This window comes from Psittacula echo, assembly GCF_963264785.1.
Source record: "Psittacula echo genome assembly, chromosome: 1".
Taxonomy (NCBI): domain Eukaryota; kingdom Metazoa; phylum Chordata; class Aves; order Psittaciformes; family Psittacidae; genus Psittacula; species Psittacula echo.
In genome coordinates this window covers 135,893,277-135,912,840 of record NC_137735.1, presented here as the reverse complement: position 1 = coordinate 135,912,840, position 19,564 = coordinate 135,893,277, and the positions used below count along the sequence as shown (strand labels likewise).

General features: G+C 38.6%; 1 protein-coding gene across 1 annotated transcript in view; it reads left to right on the top strand.

The window, feature by feature from the left end:
* RELN (reelin) overlaps positions 1–19,564 on the top strand; it is a gene marked incomplete at both ends in the record, with an annotated part of 292,747 nt that overhangs the window by 124,346 nt on the left and 148,837 nt on the right. The window contains 4 exons of the mRNA XM_080626620.1: positions 2,120–2,152; positions 4,077–4,155; positions 12,254–12,350; positions 17,563–17,614. Of these exons, the coding sequence (XP_080482746.1) occupies positions 2,120–2,152; positions 4,077–4,155; positions 12,254–12,350; positions 17,563–17,614 (261 nt within the window). The remainder of the gene's footprint in view (positions 1–2,119; positions 2,153–4,076; positions 4,156–12,253; positions 12,351–17,562; positions 17,615–19,564) is intronic.

Below are 19,564 nucleotides of genomic sequence, written 5' to 3'. Positions count from 1 at the left end.
CAACCTGGGTTAAATGATAATCTAGTATTTCATTTTTTTGAGGTCTAGACTGCTCATGTTAGAGTGGAAGGGCTCTTTCAGTCGATTTATTCTCAAAGGCTAATGAAATCTGCTTGGCCAAGTAATGAGTCTGCCCATGATGTGGCCTGACATGACCATCTCCCTCACAGATGAGTGCTAACAGAGTGGCTCTCAGCCACACCTGTATTCACAATGGATTATCCCTTTGTGATGATCTGAACTAATGAAAAGGGGTAATAGAGAGCATCAGAGACAGAGGTCTTATTTTAAGCTTAACCTCTTAACAACATCAAGAATATCTCAAATCCTATGCCATAATGTACTTCTTTTCCTACAGGCAAAATCCAGAACAGCTTTCATTGCTCAGTCTAGGAAATAATGTATTTCTTCTGTGCGAGTAGTATTCAGAAGTTTTCCAGAGAAATTTATGCATGCCTCTATGGATAATTTTCTTGTATAAAAATGTGGAGCAAGTAAGCCACATAAAGAGGAAAAGATTTCACATCTGCATGTCTGCAATTTCTATTCAGCATCAGACTCTTAAGAATGCCTTTGCTCTTTGTTGCAGTAAAGCTTTCAGTGGTTCGGTGGCTGTTTTCAGTGTTGTCTATATGTGTATATGTGTATATATATGTATACACATATATATATGCATGGTGAATGGATGAAGTAAAACCTGTTGGTCTTCCAAGTTGTAAGAAAGTTAAATCTGTAAGTAAGTTAAATCAAAGGTTTCTGTGTGAGGTAAATCCAGACTGCTTGCCATCCTTTTCCGGTCTACAGATATCTTGGTTGTTTCTTGCTCAGTCTTCTTTGTCACCAACTTCCCCATGAAATGTTGCCGTTTTGTTACAAAATGTCACGCCTCCATGCAAACCCAATGTTTAAGGAGAAAACATGAAGAGAAAAACAAAATTCTTGAAATTTTTGTTGGACTTCCCATTCAGATGGCTATGTGTGAGGGCTCTACAGATTGCTGCATTCATTTTTATGTGTATTTTTAATCCATTTTTAATTTGTCAGATGTTATGACAGAAATTGCAGTACTTCAGTAACTTTTTTTGAAATATGCTGAAGAAATCAGGAGTACTGGTACAGTTTAGTTCAGTGCCCAACAAGAAACACCAAATCTTCAAAAGAATCCTGACTTCAAAAAACGTCTTTTTTTATTGTTCTATTTACTAAACAACAAAATACAACTAGAAATACAGCTGCATGGGCGAGGTGCTGAGAGGCAAAAGAGGCAGCTGCTTTCCTGAAGTTTACTTATATGCACCCTTTTTACCTCCATGAAAGAAATATAACTTTGAATTTAAGATTGGGCAAAGCAATGGATGTAGTAGCTACCAAGGAGTATCTAGCACACTGCGTAACCACCTTCTAGACTTCCTCATGTTTATATTATATTACACTAAAACTCCTGTTGCAAAGTGTTAGAAGAAGGCTACTTAATAAAGTTTTGTCATTTAACCCCATGCCCCCCAAGCAGTGTGTCATTACAATATTCTACTGTTTCCTAGAAGACAAAGACCTACTGGGGAATTGATTCACCAATGCATGTAAAAATGTGCTTTAAAATAAGTGTTTGATTTAGTGATTTGTGGGATCAATCTGTTACTTGTTGCCCTAGTAATATTAGGATTTTTTTTTCTCCCAACAATATAGCTAGTAAAATGTTGTCCAGTGCAGTATAAATGGTCAAAGTGTGGCATATTTACTTTGCCTAAACTATTTCTTTTGTTCAGCCTAATTCCTGCTATCTTTGTCGATCACTGAATTACTGATTCTTAATCCAAATTATTTATAATATCTCATAATCCTAGACTAGAGGTGATCTTTCTTACCTTGCCATACAGCCATTTCTGTCTTTCATTTATTACTGATGTTTATTTTAATTAGAGAATATTTATTTTTCCTTCCTGTTATATTTTTATAACTTTTGGTGTGTATTATATTTTTCACAATTTAACTATTAGGATAGTTTACTTAAGAGAACATGTACTGTGCAAATTTTTTTGCGCTAAATCAATTTTTAATGCTACAGTTAAGCCCTGATCATAGAAGATATTCATGCATTGTGTGTCTTTGTTCTCCACAGCCCCGACAGAAGCTCCCTTACATCCTCACCTGGGTATGTGATTTGTCATTCTTATTACTAAAACTCAGAATAACTAACTTTCTTATAATAAACAATCTGTAAGGTCATATGAAACTAGCTCGGGGGAATTTAAATAAAAATGAAGCTCATATAAAGTGAATTGATTTATGTCTAATTCTGATTAGATGTTTTTCTCACTGTTATTTTTATTACTGTTTATTTATTGCCTTTGAGCCCTTGCAGTGCAAGTACATCACATTGCAGAGCTTTTCTTCCTAGTTGTCTTAGAGCATCTGTTTGCATGAGGACTGGAGGGCTGGAGCACCTCTTCTATGAAGACAGAGTGTGAGTTGGGAATTTTCAGCCTGGAGAAGAGAGAGCTCTGGGGAGACCTTATAACAGTCCTCCAGGACCTAAAGGGGCCTACAAGAAGTCTGAAGAGAGACTTTTTACAAGGGCCTGTAGTGACAGGACAAGGGGGAATGGCTTTCAACTGACGGAGAGAAGACTGAGATGAGATGTTAGGCAGAAGCTCTTCCCTGTGAGGGCGGTACGGCGCTGGCACAGGCTGCCCAGAGAAGCTGTGGCTGCCCCATCCCCGGCAGTGTTCAAGGTCAGGTTGGATGGGGCTCTGACAAGCTGATCTAGTGGAAGGTGTCCCTGCCCATGACAGGGAGCTGGAACTGGATGATCTTAAGGTCCCTTCCAACCCAATCCGTTCTATGATTCTGTGACCTGCAACCCCCAGTGTAGGACAGCGCTGTCACACCAGTGCTGGGAATCTGGGGGGAAGGTTTTGTCCCACTGTAGCTCTGAGAGCACTGCTTCCCATGCTCTCCAAGCAGGACACAGAGCATGCAGCAGAGCTCCAGCCCTGCACTCACCAACCCGTGTATTTCAATTTGATTAGCCCAGGGCAGATTCTGGCATCATTACTCAGTCTGAATAGCAGGTGACAGTTACTTCATTCATTTAATGGAAGTATTGGTAGAGAAGGGTCTGTTTAATACTAATACAAGTGCCAGAGTTTTGGCATTTGGTGTTCGTTATTTTTTTGGTCATTATATGTAAATGATACAGTAAATCTGGGGGAAAATTGGAGTCCAGATCTTGCAGATTGAGACATTCAAGGCCAGGCTGGGTTTGGGTCTGAGCAACCTGATCTAGTTGAAGATGTCCCTGCTCATTGCAGGTAGTTAGACTAGATGACCTTTAAAGGTCTCTTCCAATCCAAACTATTCTATGATTATATTATTCTATAACTCAGTTTATATTCCTTAAACAAGCTAACCCTTACTGCCAGCTCCATTTATGACAGCAGAGAAATTCGAATGAGATTATGGATTTTTGCTTATGACTTATCAAAATGAATCCCCTGACTATTAGAAATGAGTACACTCACTAGAACATCTCACCTTGTGCCAGTGTTTCCAAAATCTGGATTTGGAGGGATGTTTTTTTGAACATTCAGAAGAACAAACAGTTTAGAACAAAAGGTCTTTAAACACTTGGTATCCGATGTTTCTATCCTGTATCGCTATAAAGAATAGAATAAGAGATGTGATTCTATCGTGTATCATGGATATATCTATTGGTCATACTGTACTCAGATAAACACATCAGTCTCAAGATGATGGCTGCATCATTTCATAGCCATTGCACTTTGGTGATGGATTGGGATACTTCTTAATTTTATGTGGTACTATGATCCAGAGTAAGAAAAAAACCCCATAACTGAAAAGCCCTGCTTTTGTTACTAGCATAGCTTAAAACATGATTTCCTCTTTTTAAAATGCATTACTAAAGCTCTAAGTAAGGCAACACTTATAAACACTGAATGATGGCAGGGGGGTTGGAACTAGGTGATCTCAAGGTCCTTTCCAACCCTAACAATTCTATGATTCTATGATTACACTGGATATTTTTTTTTTCATATAGTGCTTTCTTTCCTTTGTAGCTGAAATGCACAGTGACAGCATTATCCTACGAGATGACTTTGACTCTTACCACCAGCAAGAACTGAATCCTGCCATGTGGTGAGTTTCAGACTTCTGCTTTCCTTTATATGCATTTGAGTAAATTAAGACATTTTAGTTATTACACAGAGGTACTTGTATTACGTTAATTCCTAGATATCATAGCTCACATTAGTGTAAGTTTATGTGTGGTTTTGCTCCATTGGGACCTAGATATCTTAGTTTATTAATTAGCTGATTAAAGAGTGACTGAAAAATTTTAAGCCCATTCAAGTGAGTGACAGATTCTCATTGACTTCAAATTTTGAATTAATCCAAACATAGAAAGGAGTAGACCTGAGCTCAGTAAATGTTTTTGTATGAAGATTCTGATTTCTTAAAATCTTAGCTTTTGATGGAGATGGTGATGAATTTCAGTAATTAAACTTTGGTTTTTTCATTTTGTTTTCATCGACCAACACCCCCAAGTCCTTCTCTGCAGGGCTGCTCTGAATCTCTTCTCTGCCCAACCTGTAGCCGTGCCTGGGATTGCTCAATTATTTTTTTCTTTTCTTTTTTTATTTCATGTTCATGTAGTGAATATTTCTGGTGAAGGTAACTATAGCAGAAACTCCTTATAAACTGAAATCAAATGTTTCTAAAGTATCCAAAAGAAAAAAATAGCCCAAATTAAATACTTCTATCTAAAATTCAGCTGTTGAAAACATTTAAGGTTGATTTTTTTTCTTACCTTTGTGGAAGGCAAACTTTTTAAAAACTTTTGTGTTGTATAGGAAGGAAAACCCTTCCCAGCCTTATACAGCAGCTCCCAATTTCTGGGATTTTTTCAGTCAGTGGGATTCCTGAGTAACGTAATGAATATTATCACATTGGAAACAGCAAGCACAAGTTATTATCAGTCTTTAACCAGTAGGGGCTGTTGAAGGATCTCGGGATTCCACATGTGTAACAAGGCAAGCACAATTCAGGACTGGTCAAGCAGAAACTTTGTTAATTATGATCATAGTGAGAGAACACTCTTGACAGCATCTCCCCTCTGCTCCCCTGTTCTCTGCCAAGTGATTGCAGAGACCCAACCCATACACTGCATCAGAAAACAGGGAAAGAGATGAGGAAAAACAATCAGTTCTATGTTAATAAAAGCAAGCATCAATCCCTTGGAGGGTTGGACTCCTTAAATCACTGCCACAGTTCTGCGGACTTGAACAGTAAATAATAGGATAATATGGAAAGGTTAGCGGAGCCTATGGGAGTGGCACACCCAGTGTTCTATTAGCTCAGAAGTGGGGAGTTGGAAACCATCACAGACAGATTTCAGTCAAGCAGAATGTTCTCTTAGCAAAGATTACTCTAAGTCAGACCCCTAAATCTTAAATATTAATGATTTTGCCACCACAATAATCATAGTGATACAGTACTGTTTCATATGATGTATGAATGTATGTCAAAAAGGGGAAGTTATAGGTCTCTTGCCAGTACAAAACTGACGTAAAATTGATACAAAACTGTATAGTGAATACACCTATTGGTCATACTGTACTGAGATAAGCACATCTATTTGTCTAAAATGATGTTTTGAAGGTTGGAGTCTCCTTTTTTTTTTTATATGAGATTGTTACTGAGTTTTCTATTCCTTCCAATCCTATTTCATAAATATAACTAATTTGACTGATTTAATTCATACAAGGCACAGAAATATTTTACTGGGGTAGTTTATCTTGTTCAATGAAATTCTTGATGGACGTTTTAGCATTTCTGAGTTAGAAATACATATGTTCTGTGATACATGACTTCATTTTACTTTTCATTAAGACCTGTCACAGATTTCCATCTCTGCAGGTCTTTTGCAATTTCACCATCTTATGTAAAAACTTTGTGGTTTATGAAATTTTATGGATATTTTTCTTCTACACATACTTACTGTAATACTTTTTAATATGTGCCTGCTTATTTTTCCCCTATTTGTTTCTTTTGTATCATCTTTTTTAAATGTTTGTCTGGACAGATGCATTAAGGACCTTCAATACTATAATATAAAAAAACCCTCTTTCTTTATGGAAATGAATAGATCAAGGACTCTTAATGGGTTACAGAATAGCTGCCAAGGTAGATAGCTTTAGCAGCAGTGTGTTAAAAGGACTTGAGTGGAAAGAAATTATAGAGGGCATTATTTCCTTCCAGATGTCTCATAACAAGGGTCTGTCTGTTGGGAGCCTCCATAATTTATTTTTCCTTTACTCTCTTGTCTTTAAATTCATCCTTGCTTTATAGAAATCTCAACAGAGAAATTTCAAACTAAAAGAGACCCCAGTCTCCTGCTCCTTTTGTCCTGAGGATTTGGATTTGGTCCCCCTGGAATAATCTTGACCCACCTTAGTTGGTGGGTGAGTGCAGAGAGGTGTGTGCTGGGAGAGAGACTCCCAGAGCTCACCACAATCCTGAGACAGATTTTCTGTAATAACACCAGAAATCCAACATCTGCAGCAAAGCTACATTGAAGTGGAGCACAAATAAAAGAAAACTGTAATGAGGTGTCATGAGCTTTTCTGCACAAAGGATTTCTACAGTAGCTCTGCCTCCAAAGAAGACCTGCTTAGTGGCAGAAAGCTCATCTCATTTGATTGTCTAGTGGGAGTTAAATCAGGGATTATTAACAGTTTATGCCATACACCCTAAAATTGCATTTTTTTCCCTTGGCAGCTGCTAAAATCCCATCTTCACCACAGAAAATTGCAGTAACTGCTAGAGCAGTATTTCTATCCCTGCTCGGTCCGTGGTCTGCTGTGCTCGAAGTGTGTGGTAGCAGCTGCCTTATGTGTATGGATACCCCAGCAGTCCCGTGTCACCAGGGGCCAGTTACACTAAGCCACTCTAATAATTTATTAAACCATTATTTGTGTAAAGATGGAAAGAGAAGTGTTTGTATTTTCCTATGATCCTTTCTTCACAAATCCTACATAACCCTGGCTTGCATATGATTAATATTGTTCCCCTCCTCCTGATCCCCATTCTGGCATGTGCAAGGACAAACAGTCCAAATGCACAAGCAAAGCATTTTGTGGCTTCTGTGTGTGTCTAATTTTATGAGTCCCAGCAGAGCCTGTGTGTCACTCCATCACTAGGAGAGGCCTCACATCAAATAAATATTTTGCACAAGGGCACTGTGTGATTTCGAGAGTGACTGCCTGGTTTTGATGGATTTCTGCTCTTTCAAATGCATTAAAATATACATCCTACTCAGCAACCATCTGTTTCTTTGGAGGCTCAGGAGAAGAGAAGGAGAGGCTTCAAGGGTTTCTGGAGCTGCAAGGGCAAGAGAAAGGGAAGGTTTGGATGGGCTCTCTATAAACAGAAAAGTCACAGTATCTGGGAATAGATTCCTGACCTAAATTACAATCTACTGTTTGAAAGAAAACAGGAGAAACTGCTGAAGTGGGAAAGGACAATGAGAAGAGGAAGCAGCAGGAGAGCAGGTATAAGGAAAAGGAAGTAGGGAGGATTTCTGTGCTGGGAATGCAGGAATGGGAGCATATCTCACTTCTCATTTTGTTGGGACTCAACCACCATGAGAATTTTCTTGTGTGGTGTGTCCCACTAATTTTTATATTCTTTTCTTCCAGTATGCAGTCGTGTCAGAATATGATTATTTCCATAGTTCCCAACCTGTAGGCATAAGCCTGCTTACTTAAGCAAAGATTTCCCCATTTCTTGGGTATCATTTGCCACTAACTTTACAAAGATCTCTTTGGCTTGTGAAACAAATATGCTTTACATGTTCATAGATTTCAAATGTATTTTATGTCTAACATGTATTAGCTGTGGAAGTTAAGGTAGGTGACTTCTACTCCATGCTAAATGTAGCTCCAACGGCCATGCTGAGCAGTTCACAGCTGACTTGTGGAGCCAGTTAGACAATAGTGTTTAGTGCATTTTTCAATGAAAAGTCTAATAGTATGGGTGCTTGGTGGTCCATGAGACTTGCTGAAAACTGGCAGGAGTGTGTTAGCTCAGAAAGCTCAGGAACCATGGAAGTAATTTATTTCCTCTGTAGGAAAAGGGAATCTGCACCATGTACTACTTGCCAGGGGAGGGCTGGGGAATGGCTGGATGAGAAGAAGCTCAATATGAGTGATATCTGGAAGACTGTCTGTGTCATTGAGCACGTGTTTCTGTGACCATCTTGCCTTCATGTAACCTCATGAAATTGCAGAGAATATATAAAAAGTGCTATGTAAGAAACAGGCCAAGCAAGAGCAAATCTAGGGAAAAAAATGTTTAAGCCTGTGATAAATGATTTAATGTTGAGACAAAAGGGGGGAGAAGAAACATAAATTAGTAAAGAGGTGCTGGCATTAGTGTATGTTTCTGTAGAAAACAGTTTAAATAGTGGCACTGCAGACAGCACAGGATTCAGTACATTTAAAAAAGAAAGACCATACAGAAGCTTGTTACTGGTTAAATTCCCCTTCCCAACTCAATGACATGTTTCATCTCAAAGCCAAACAGCAATCACTTACAGAAAAAGAAAAAAAAAGCTTAGCATTTAAAATCAATCAACAGGAAACAGGTTCCATCACTTCTTTGTGGCATAGGAGAAATGGAGAAGGTACAATATTTCCAGTGGCAAAGAGGTAGAGGAAAGCTTTATGACAGGAGAGAGAAGTCCTAAAGTGGTTTCCAAATTGCACTAAAATTGTGGGATTAAACTTCAGAAAGATTAATGTTTAAAAATCTCTTGGCAGCTTGAGTTGTTTATCTCCTTTATAGTCCAGACATCACAAAAGGCATCAGTCAATATAATGTCTACAAACTCCAGTACTGTAAAGGGAAACAAGATGACAAATAGGGATGAGGAAACAGCAGATGTTTCCCCTTCAGCAAAGTGAAGAACAATAGCAGAGAGAGATGGGACTCTCTAAGCCAGAGATGACAGGGATGGCATGTCTGCAGAGAAGACATCTAGATGAATATGACACACACCAGCAGCGGCAGTGAGTACCACCTGCGAAGAGAAAGCGGAAGTGGTTTCAACGTGCTAAGATTTTAGACCAGGCAGGTGAGAAGGATAATATGAAAAGCTACACCTAGCCAAAGTGATTAATACTGTCTCCTGTTTGTATAAATGAAAAAGAAATTAACCTTCCTGTCTACACCAGGAGAGGAGCAAATTAGATCATTTCTAAACACATAATGCTATGACGATGATCTGAGGAACAGCAGATCAATTATCTTATTCTTCATGAATTCCTGTCAAGGTAATGAGCAATTTATTGTCAGAGGTAATGCATTTCAAAGAGACCACAAAGGTTTGAATCAGGATTGCCAGCAGCCATCCAATTTCTTATGAGAAGAGTCATCCTAGTAAAGATGAGTGATGATGAAACGGCTGCATTAGAAGGACAGTGTTTCTGGATTTTCAGACAGTATTTCATAGTCCACATTACAGAAGTAAATAGGTGAACAGCTGAATTACTTTGCATTCATTGAAATGTAAGAATAAAAAAATTAAAATACCCCTTGTATTATCTAGCCTGACATTTCACAAGGGATGATATGGTACCTACATTGTATTTATAGGCAAAGTTTTCCTACGATATCTGTCTTTCCCTGCACATATCAGGAGTTCAGGCAGATGCTTTACTATAAAATTCCAAAATAGAGAGGCAGATAATGAAAATAATTCTCATAAATAGCTAGAATCCTACAGAATTGCAGGTATTCTTCTAGTCCCTGTCCCTCTGTTCTTCAGTTATCAGAGTTAACGGATTAAGTGAAATTTCGATAGCAGCAAAAGACATCCTCCGTGAACTCCGTTTCTGTACTTTCCCTTAAAGTACAATTTCGTTCATTCAACACTCTCTTCTTGGCTTATATTGAGAAATAAAATTATAGGCCAACTGTGGCTTCTATAAGTAAATATTTACTCCTTGAAGTCAATAGGAACTACATTACTTTATTAGAGGATTTAATTTTGTTGCTTAAATTCAAAGTTCTACATGCTATTAGTGTGAAATGCTGAATGACTTTATTGACATGCATATACAGGAAAAAAATCAAGGATTTTTTACACCTGACTTCATTTCAGGAAGTGGAGCTAAACCCAACCTTTAATAAAACCCCAGAATAAGGGAGAGATTTGGAAAGTGGGAATAAGGCGTTCATCTTTGACTTCAGTAATGGAATTGGGTATAAGAAAGCCCAAGTATACACCCAGGAACAACTGAAGAGACCCAGAATAACAAGTGCAATCAATTATTCATCACATCTATGCATCTGAAAACCTACCATCTACCACTCAGCAGAGCTCAGCAGTCACAGACCTGCAGGGTATTGTACAATGCCCAAAAGTAATTGTACAATACTTTTTTACAATACAGGGTATTGTACAATTCTGCCAAAAGTTACCCACACTTGGCTGCCCTGGGAAGCCAGGACAGTGGTGAGGAGCTTGTATGCTGTGGGAGCAGACTAGGAGGAAGCTTCATTTAGTCAAACACATATGTAAAAAATGAATTTAAACAGTATTTCTAACCACTACTTAGGTTGGCAGTGGCCCATCCTCCCTTCCTCATGCCTTTCAGATGCAGGGACCTTGCAGGGAAAAGCTGTCCCAGCCCCATGGGGTAGCCGACAGCACTACCAGCCTCTTCCATGATGGAATGATGATTTTCACTACTGAGGAATAGAAAAATCCTCTCGAAGCAGTTTACAGAAAGACTTGCAGAGGTTTAACACAACACTTACTAACGAAAAGACAAACAAGAAACACAAATTAGGAAGAGGGATGAAAAAAAAACCACCAAGAAATTTTCACAGGAATCAACTATACATTGACAGTATGTATCAATTATCTATGATCAATTGTGATCATTGAAAACTCTATCATATATGTTGACAGCAAGTCCCTATATCCTCAGGATTTCTTCCTTTCCATCCGATTTACTGCAAGACCTGCTATCCAGAAATTAGCCAAAGAGTGAAAAGACAATAGAAAATGAAACCTTTGCATGCTGTTAAATTACATATGGAGTGTGTATATGGACACAGTATGTACGTTCCCATATACACAATGTTGACATTATGCATCAGAAAGGGTGGCCAGGTCTGAGGTACCCTGTGTGAGAGAAACCAAAGAAAAAGCTTCCTAAACACCCCTTACATTAAGTCCATTGCACTTAAAGCTCTAATAATACCAGTTATCAAAGTACAGACAAAACCAGCAAGAAATAAGAAGGTTTGGAGTGAGTTCACTCTTGCTTACAACGAAGTTGCTCTGGGAGCGAATGTTTATCTGTAGGTTTGATGTTAAAGCTGAGCTTTGGGTGCCCAAAGGCAATGTTGTTCAGCCCCATTGCAGACAGCTCATCAGGGGCTGGGAGCATCTCCATAGTTTTTTTAAAACCTGCTGCTCATGCCAAGAGCTGATAATCCTGGTCCTTGAAGCTGATACCTTTTCCCTCTGCTCCACAGCCAGGCTGCCCACAAAGTTAATTGTCTTAGCAGCATTTACCAGCATCTCTGAGATTTTCTTCATACTTTTTCCCCTAAAAGGTGAGCAGAGCGGCAGTTCTCTGTTACTAAGAATGTGGGATATGACAAATACCAGTAGAAAGCAGCAGTAAGATCTGTGTTACAGCAGCTGGGCTAGAGGAGCCTTTTGGTGCCCATTTTGTGTAGGGCATGCAGTCTTACACACTCTTTGTGTGTGCACTACAGGCAGGACAGAGGCTGATCCTAACCACTTCTCCTGAGCTTCCTGTATGGCAGCTCTGCAGTGGTGGGTTTACATGCGGTGTATCAAATATGCAGTAAGGATTTTGGAAGAAGAGTAATGTCAGGGTAAATTATACAGGTAAGATTTCAACTTAGTTTTCCAGGGTGTGATGTCTTTGCAGCTGAGAAGCAGGGATTCTCCCCCCTTTTTTGAAGGGATGACAGTGTGCAGAGAGCAATTACTTATTCACAGTGGGCCTCCTCAAGAGGTGGCTCTAGTATATCAAACGTACAGTTGCTCAACCGTTATGTTCAACACCATTGTAACAAAACAGTCCAGTTGTCTGAGTGCCAAGATGTCTTCTGTTGCAGTTTACAAGCGCGATGCCGTCTGAAATGTACAGTTTCTGATTTCCATTTTGAACATGGTGTGTTCTTCCTGCAGGTATGAATGCAGCAGCTGCGAGGTTGGAGAGCAGTGTGGTGTGATAATGCACGGCAACGCTGTCACCTTCTGCGAGCCATATGGTCCCAGAGAACTGGTAGGTGAAGGCTGGAACTGCAGGCTATGAATCTACCAGGGCTGGAACTGCAGGCTATGAATCGAGGCTGTGTCAGATGTGGAGATGTAGGTGTGCTCTGAAAGTTTGATGTTCAGCAGAGAGGCTTTTAAACAAGGTGATAGGGCCATAGAAGAGCACCCGAGGAGCATCCCAGTGTTTTCAGCTATAGATGCTAACCAAAGGTTATTGCAGTAGTTTGCAAGGGAAAGTCTCTTGATCCAGTGTAACTCCAAGTTATTTGAGGTACCATTAAAAAACTGGAAAGGAAAGGAAATAGAAATGTGTTGTCGAACTGGCATCATTCTCTTTTTATTTCCTACAATGAAATAGAGACAAGGTTAATTTTTCTTCTCTTGTTTTATTAGCTGTGCCCTTTTTTTTGTTGCCACTGTTGATAAATGTTAGTTTGGTTGTAAAACATCACTTGTGAGCAATGTATCCTCTAGACTTAGTGCAGCCTGAAGCAAGGACCAGCCAGTCTCAGGAAAGAGTGTCTAACAAATTGAGTCATGATGAAGGGAACAGAATTCACTTCTTTGGGGTTTGGTTATAAAATTGCTGTAAGAAACAGCATGGTGCAGTTTGTGTTATCTTGGAATCATGTAGGTGTGGAAATTAATTGAAAGATGTAGAACCAATGCCCACATGCATGGGCAGCTAAAAGCAACGATGTACATAAAATGGGAGTTTTAGAAAGAACTGAAAAATTAAAAGGCCAGCTCAAAACCTTTGTAATTTAAAATTAATTTTTATGTTTTCAACAGTCTTCTACGTGCAAGGAGAGGCTGATTAGAGCTATTTGAAGAGTGTACATGGAAGAGGGCAGTAAACCAGAAGTGTTTTTTGCATGTCATCTTCATTTCAGACACTGACAATTCTTTTCACGGGGTTAATTTTACATCCTTAATTGAGACCAGAATTTCACAAATGCACTACAGATATTGCTGATGTAGTGACTGAAAGTCATAAACGTATATAAAACTAATTTAGAGGGTTTACTGATACAAGAGAATTTCCCTCACAGTCATTTCTGCCAAGGAATCCTGACAGGGATGCTAAATTGCCTCTCTTCTACTTTGAGTCCTATTTGAATGTACCACATATGCTTCACTAACTGCCTTGAGAAGAGATATATTGTTTTATGTCCTGTGCAAAAATTAAGTAACACCACTAAGATATTTTTCCCAATTTTTAAACTCATTTTTAGTTGTAGTATTGAGGATAGGTAACACTCCTTGAAAGACAACCTACTTATGACATTTAGCAAATCCAGGGTCCCAGCTTTGGGGGTTCTGAAATGTCATTAATTAGCTGTATTCTTCCTGCTGATATCTAATTTAGACTATCTTTAGCAATCATGAATTAGCTTCAAAATCCCATGTGGGATTGTATTTGTTTTATTACTGTGTGGTGAAATAGCACCACCATGGCATCAGGAACTTGTAAAAAAATATTATGATGTCAAAGTGATGTGATTAAATAATCAGCTAAGAAAATCATCATGCCTATAAACAGTTAGCAGCCTAATAATGAAAGTGTTTATAAATATTGTGGCAGTGTTGCAGAAAAATCCAGTCCTCTGAAAGGACGTGCTGATGGCTCAACATTTTGGATGAGCACAGGATGGTGTTCATGGCAGAGGTCTGACCTAGTTTTATTTTTGAGTATGGACATAGGTTTAAATCCCTGTTTTCTCAGAACCAACTTATTTCTGATATGTAGTCATGTTTCAGCAATTTCACAGCATACCTCTTCCTGTCACAAATTTTAAAACTCGTTTCATGTATCCGATCATTATGCATTTTTAGTCTACCACTTTTACTAGTTGAATCCTATTCTGTCTCTGTTTGAAATGGCTCTTGAAATTGCTGTTCCCGTTCATGGCTCTTAGTGCTACATTATTGCTTTAAAATACTTAGTCAAGAAGAGTAGAATTTGCAAAATGTATTATATCAACAGCTGTGACAGCCACTGATTTGCTTCCTTGACCTCCTTCTCTTCTCCTGACTTTCAGCAGCTGCCTGTTACAGGCAGAGGCTTTTCAATGCCAACTGTCTATACGTGTTGGTGAGAATTTACTACAGGCAAAATCCCGGAAAGATGTATAGCTTCAGAGACATTGCAAGCAAAGGAAAATAGCTACTGAAGGCTCCCTGCCAGCCTCTTTGCAGTGTCCGAACTTAGTAGTCCTTTGCAGAACTTTGCAAAAAGTTTTTAGTGAGTCCAATGTTCTTTTTTCTAAAGCATTACTGAAGTGATTCACAAAATAGTCTCTTTTAAGTCTACATGAATCCCTCTTCTGTGATAACTGATACATTTAATTTCTTGGTGATATGAGCCACTGAACACTGATAGGGGGTTTCATTTTCAAATTAGAAGTTGCACAACATAATTAATTGAATGTAAGTTAATATAATAGGTACTCATAACTCAAGTCAGAAAACACTTTATTATTTGGCATAAGTGTGATACCTAATACTAAATCAATCTTGACAGAATGGACTTAAATGGCAGGGTGAGGATATTTTTAAAGGAGTTATGTAAATTCAGATTCCCTATCTTTGCTTGAAGACTAAAACTACCTATTAGGAATATTCCAAAGAAAAGAAAACTTTATTTTAAATAAATACTATGTACAGGTACTTCTGGAATTTGCTGTTTGACATGATTGTGAAGCCTTTGGAATCTGTCTAGTTCACAGAGCATTAATAGTTGTGATAAATTTGCATGCACCCTCCTAAAGCACAAGTGGTCTTGTTATCAGCTAATCTTCCCATTCTTTAATATTTTTAAAAGAAGTTCCTTTCTGTATGTAATATGTATGTAGAAAAGAAACAAAACACACCAAAACCTCATGCCAACTCATGCAGGTCTCCATTATTTTCAAAGTAATAATTTCATGAACACCTCAATGAGGTGCACACTGACAATGGAAGTGCCATTTGCTCTCTGCATCACTGCCTGTGTCCTCCTGCTGGGGGGAGAGATGGTATTTGTATGAGTTTTGGTGAACTGCATGGCAAACCACACTAGCAAATGAATCTGGGTTAAAACTGACTCACAAGGAAAAAGACTGTTAGTTTAACAGAAATAAACTATTTGAGCTGATTTAATATGTAGCTACCCAGAAGTTGATACTAGTACATGGAAGGGAATGGAGGCAACTATCACCTAGAATTTATTAATCATATACATTTGAGTATACATTCTGAATATACATTTGCAAACATATGGAAAATTCTTTTCAAAGTCTCCAAAGACAGAAAGGCCAATACAGGTGACTGAGAGATAACATTTGTTCTGTGTCAATGAAGTCCCAAATAACAGTCAGAAAACATCTGCTTTTCGGACTAGGTTTTGTTCAGTATCATGCAGCAATGCGTAGAGTAATAAAGGACTTAAGACATGGAAGAGATTTACCAGCAGTTTTCATGTTTATCTGTATAGTAGATAATTAAAGAGCACAGGAATACCTGATAATGGAAGAACTTTGCTTTCCCCATGTGACTCAAAGGAAATTATACAGAAATTGTACTGTTCATCATTACAAAATGCTGATAAACTTGCTTTTGTAATACTGCCATAGTTAATGGGTGCTTGAAAGAATATAGCATCTTCCAAGTCATTGAGTGTAATCTTTACATGGCTGCTGGCTTTTTTCAAAAATGACAGTTTAGTGTCCATGAGCTCAAGTGTTTCTTTATATTTTGCAGATTAACACTTTTTTTCATCCTTTTCTACTATTCAGTTTCCTCTACATCACTCATACAAGCAAAGAAGGAGGATCATTCCAGTCCTCTGGGTGCTCCACTTGGAGCTGCCTCCATGCAGACTCCAAGCTGAGCTCTAGTAGCCAAAGCCTGCTAGCCCCAGGACCTAACTGAGCTGTATTTGCTCAGAAATTTGACTTCTCTATGGCATATCCATGATATAATATGGATGCAGATCACAACAAGCACATCCAATGGAAGAATCTGTCACAGCTTTCATGGGATGTTTTATTGGTGCTTAGGGTCTGACATGGAGGACAACTCCAAGGTCTTGAAATCTATAATACAGGCATCACTGACAACAACATCAGATGAAATTATTTAAGCTGTTTGCTCTCCCTCTTCTTTCAATTAGATTTCTTTTATGATTGTGTAGCTGACTGGCCAGGCCATGTCTTTTTTCCTTTTCTTTTTTGATCTAATGTTGCCATTGTCTTTCAACTTGTATGTTTTTCCTTCTTCAGTGTAACCTCTAAAATCTGCTTATAATCATGTTCTGGTTTTGGCTGGGATAGAGTTTTCTTCCTACTAGCTGATACAGTGCTGTGGTTTGGATTTAGTATGAGAATAGAATAACTAGATCAGGCAGTGTGTTTTAGGCAGTGCTTCTGCCTTGCTTGTTATGTAGCAGTATCATGAAGTCCGACTTTCATAATTAATTGAAAATAAATAGGTGTCTTCACAAGACTCTAGTGCTTTTTATCTTATAATATTTTTAGGAAAACAGTCCTAGTCTGAACTACGGAAATATGGGGGCGTTGAAAGAAGGAAGAAAGAAATGCTTTAAGGGAGGGCAGTGTGCTGAACACAGAGTGAGCCACTAGGTGTTTTCTGCCTTTTTCTGGGTCTTGGCTGGATGTCAACAATGTGTAGATGCTACTACAAAATTTCATTGTATATTTTATGCAGTATAACTAAGGTTTTGTTCACTTTATTGTTAAAGACTTAGGTTCTGTTTTCCCTTTTGATATTTAGTTTTATTATTTTAGGTTTACTAAATTTTATTTTTGTTATTTATTTATGATAATTTTTGGTTCTTGTTCTGTGTTAGGAGAAGTGAAAACCGTTCTATGTATATAGATTTATACTAAGCTGACCATAAACCCTAGGGTTCATTTTTCCAATCTTCTAAACACTGGTCAAGTACCAGTGTTTCACATAAATGTGCTTGCATTGTAGAAATTAATACGGTGGAAGAAAAAATATCCAGTTTTGACATATGATGAGATATCTATAATCAAAATGACATAACAGAAATGTCAATGATCGCTCAACCTGAAAAGGTTGGAGATCAATAGTTTTATGCACTGGAGATGTAGGTATCCAGAGAGTTTCCATGCTTTCAAGGAAAAACAAGTGATGAATGCATTGTTTTGCTGATCTAACACAACCTCTGTGCTTGTTTGCTTTTCTTCCTGTAGACCACCACTGGCCTTAACACAACTACTGCATCCGTCCTTCAATTTTCCCTTGGTAAGTGTAGCTTACTCTTTCATCTGAGAAAGTGTAAAAATTCATTTCTGCAAAGAAAAATGGCCCTCAATTTCAGGTTTACCTTTCTGGTCAATGCTCCACTCGACATGAGGGATTAAAAAAATCCTTTAAATGCAGCACATTTATTCATCTTCTAATCAAGAGCTCCTAATCTAAGTTTTGCAAAGGAGAAATTCCAGTGGATACTCTGATAATGGTAGGCATAGTCATGTTCAGTTTGAGGGTTTTTTCACTTATTTTATAACCAATCTGATGGATAACATTATAATCTCTTGCTCTTTCTCTGAAGTGTGATTGCTGTTTCGACAAAATGAACCTTTTTTAATATTTAAAACCCTTGATATATTCCATGGTATGGCTGGGTAGTGCTGTTTTTAACACATGTGCAAACAGAGTAGGTAGGATAGACCAAAACTAAATGCTATTTAGGTCATATTATCAAGAGCATGGTTATGTGCTGAATTGTTTAGAATATCTGCTGAAAGTTATTGCACATTTTCACTGTGTAGCTGTGGCAGAATTATGGCAAGAGTTTTGTCTTGGGCTGAGGGGAAATGAATTGGGAATGCAATTTGTTAACAATTTGTTGGGAACACGATTTGTTAACCCCTCTACTCTGCTCTCGTGAGACCTCACTTGGAGTATTGTGTACGGTTCTGGTGTCCTCAACATAAAAAGGACATGGAACTGTTGGGACAAGTCCAGAGGAGGGCCACGAGGATGATCAGGGGACTGGAGCACCTCCCATATGAAGACAGGCTGAGAAAGTTGGGGCTGTTCAGCTTGGAGAAGAGAAGGCTGTGTGGAGACCTCATAGCAGCCTTTCAGTATCTGAAGGGGGCCTACAAGGATGCTGGGGAGGGACTATTTGTTAGGGGCTGTAGTGACAGGACAAGGGGTAATGCGTTAAAACTGAAACAGGGGAAGTTTAGATTGGATCTAAGGAAGAAATTCTTTACTGTGAGGGTGGTGAGGCACTGGAATGGGTTGCCCAGGGAGGTTGTGAATGCTCCATCCCTTGTGGTGTTCAAGGTCAGGTTGGATGAGGCCTTGGGTGACATGGTTTAGTGTGAGGTGTCCCTGCCCATGGCAGGGGGGTTGGAACTAGATGATCTTAAGGTCCTTTCCAACCCTAACTATTCTATGTTTCTATATTTCAGTGTTCAAAATACGAAGAAAAAGTGTTCTTCTCATATAAATGGTTCAATAAAAAGCAAGCAGGAAATGTAGCCTGCTTCCTCTGTGGACTCAGATGATGTGTGTTTCAAAATCATATTCCTATTTTTACAAAAGTAATTCTCCAAAAGTACCTCAGCAGAAGTGTGATTAAACTCTGGAAATCTCAGCTGGAAATAAGAGCTATCAGGTAGCTTGGCAAGCAGCCTGGGTTTTTTTAATGTATTGGAAATCAAAATCCTAGAAGGCTCAGAATACATCGTTAAAAATTGCTTTTACCTGTAGTTGTTCATTTGTCTATTTGAGGTCATCATTACCTGTCACCCTGCAACTAACTGCAACATTAATAGTTCTAAGTATTGGTATCTATCCTTACATTTTGAATTGCTGTTTTTAAAAAGCCAGAAAAATGTATCCATTCCTAAACTGAATTACTGCATAAATATTGGGCACCATCAATGACAGCCATCCTGGAACTTGCCTGTAGTGTCATTCAGCCAGTGAAAGGGGAGCATCTCACTTTATCTGCTAGGATGTGTAACTCACCTACAGAAGCCCTCCCACCCTTGACTGTACATGAGGATAGGTGACTTTTACAACGCTGCAAGTTTACGGTGACGGAGGAATTTTGCTATTCAGAAGTCAAAAATATTCTAAGGATTATTCTTACAGTGAACCGGAGAGGTTAACAGCAATGTAAGCTGAATGGGTTGATAGGTAAATATCTGCTGTCAGAGCTCAGTGGCTGGTATC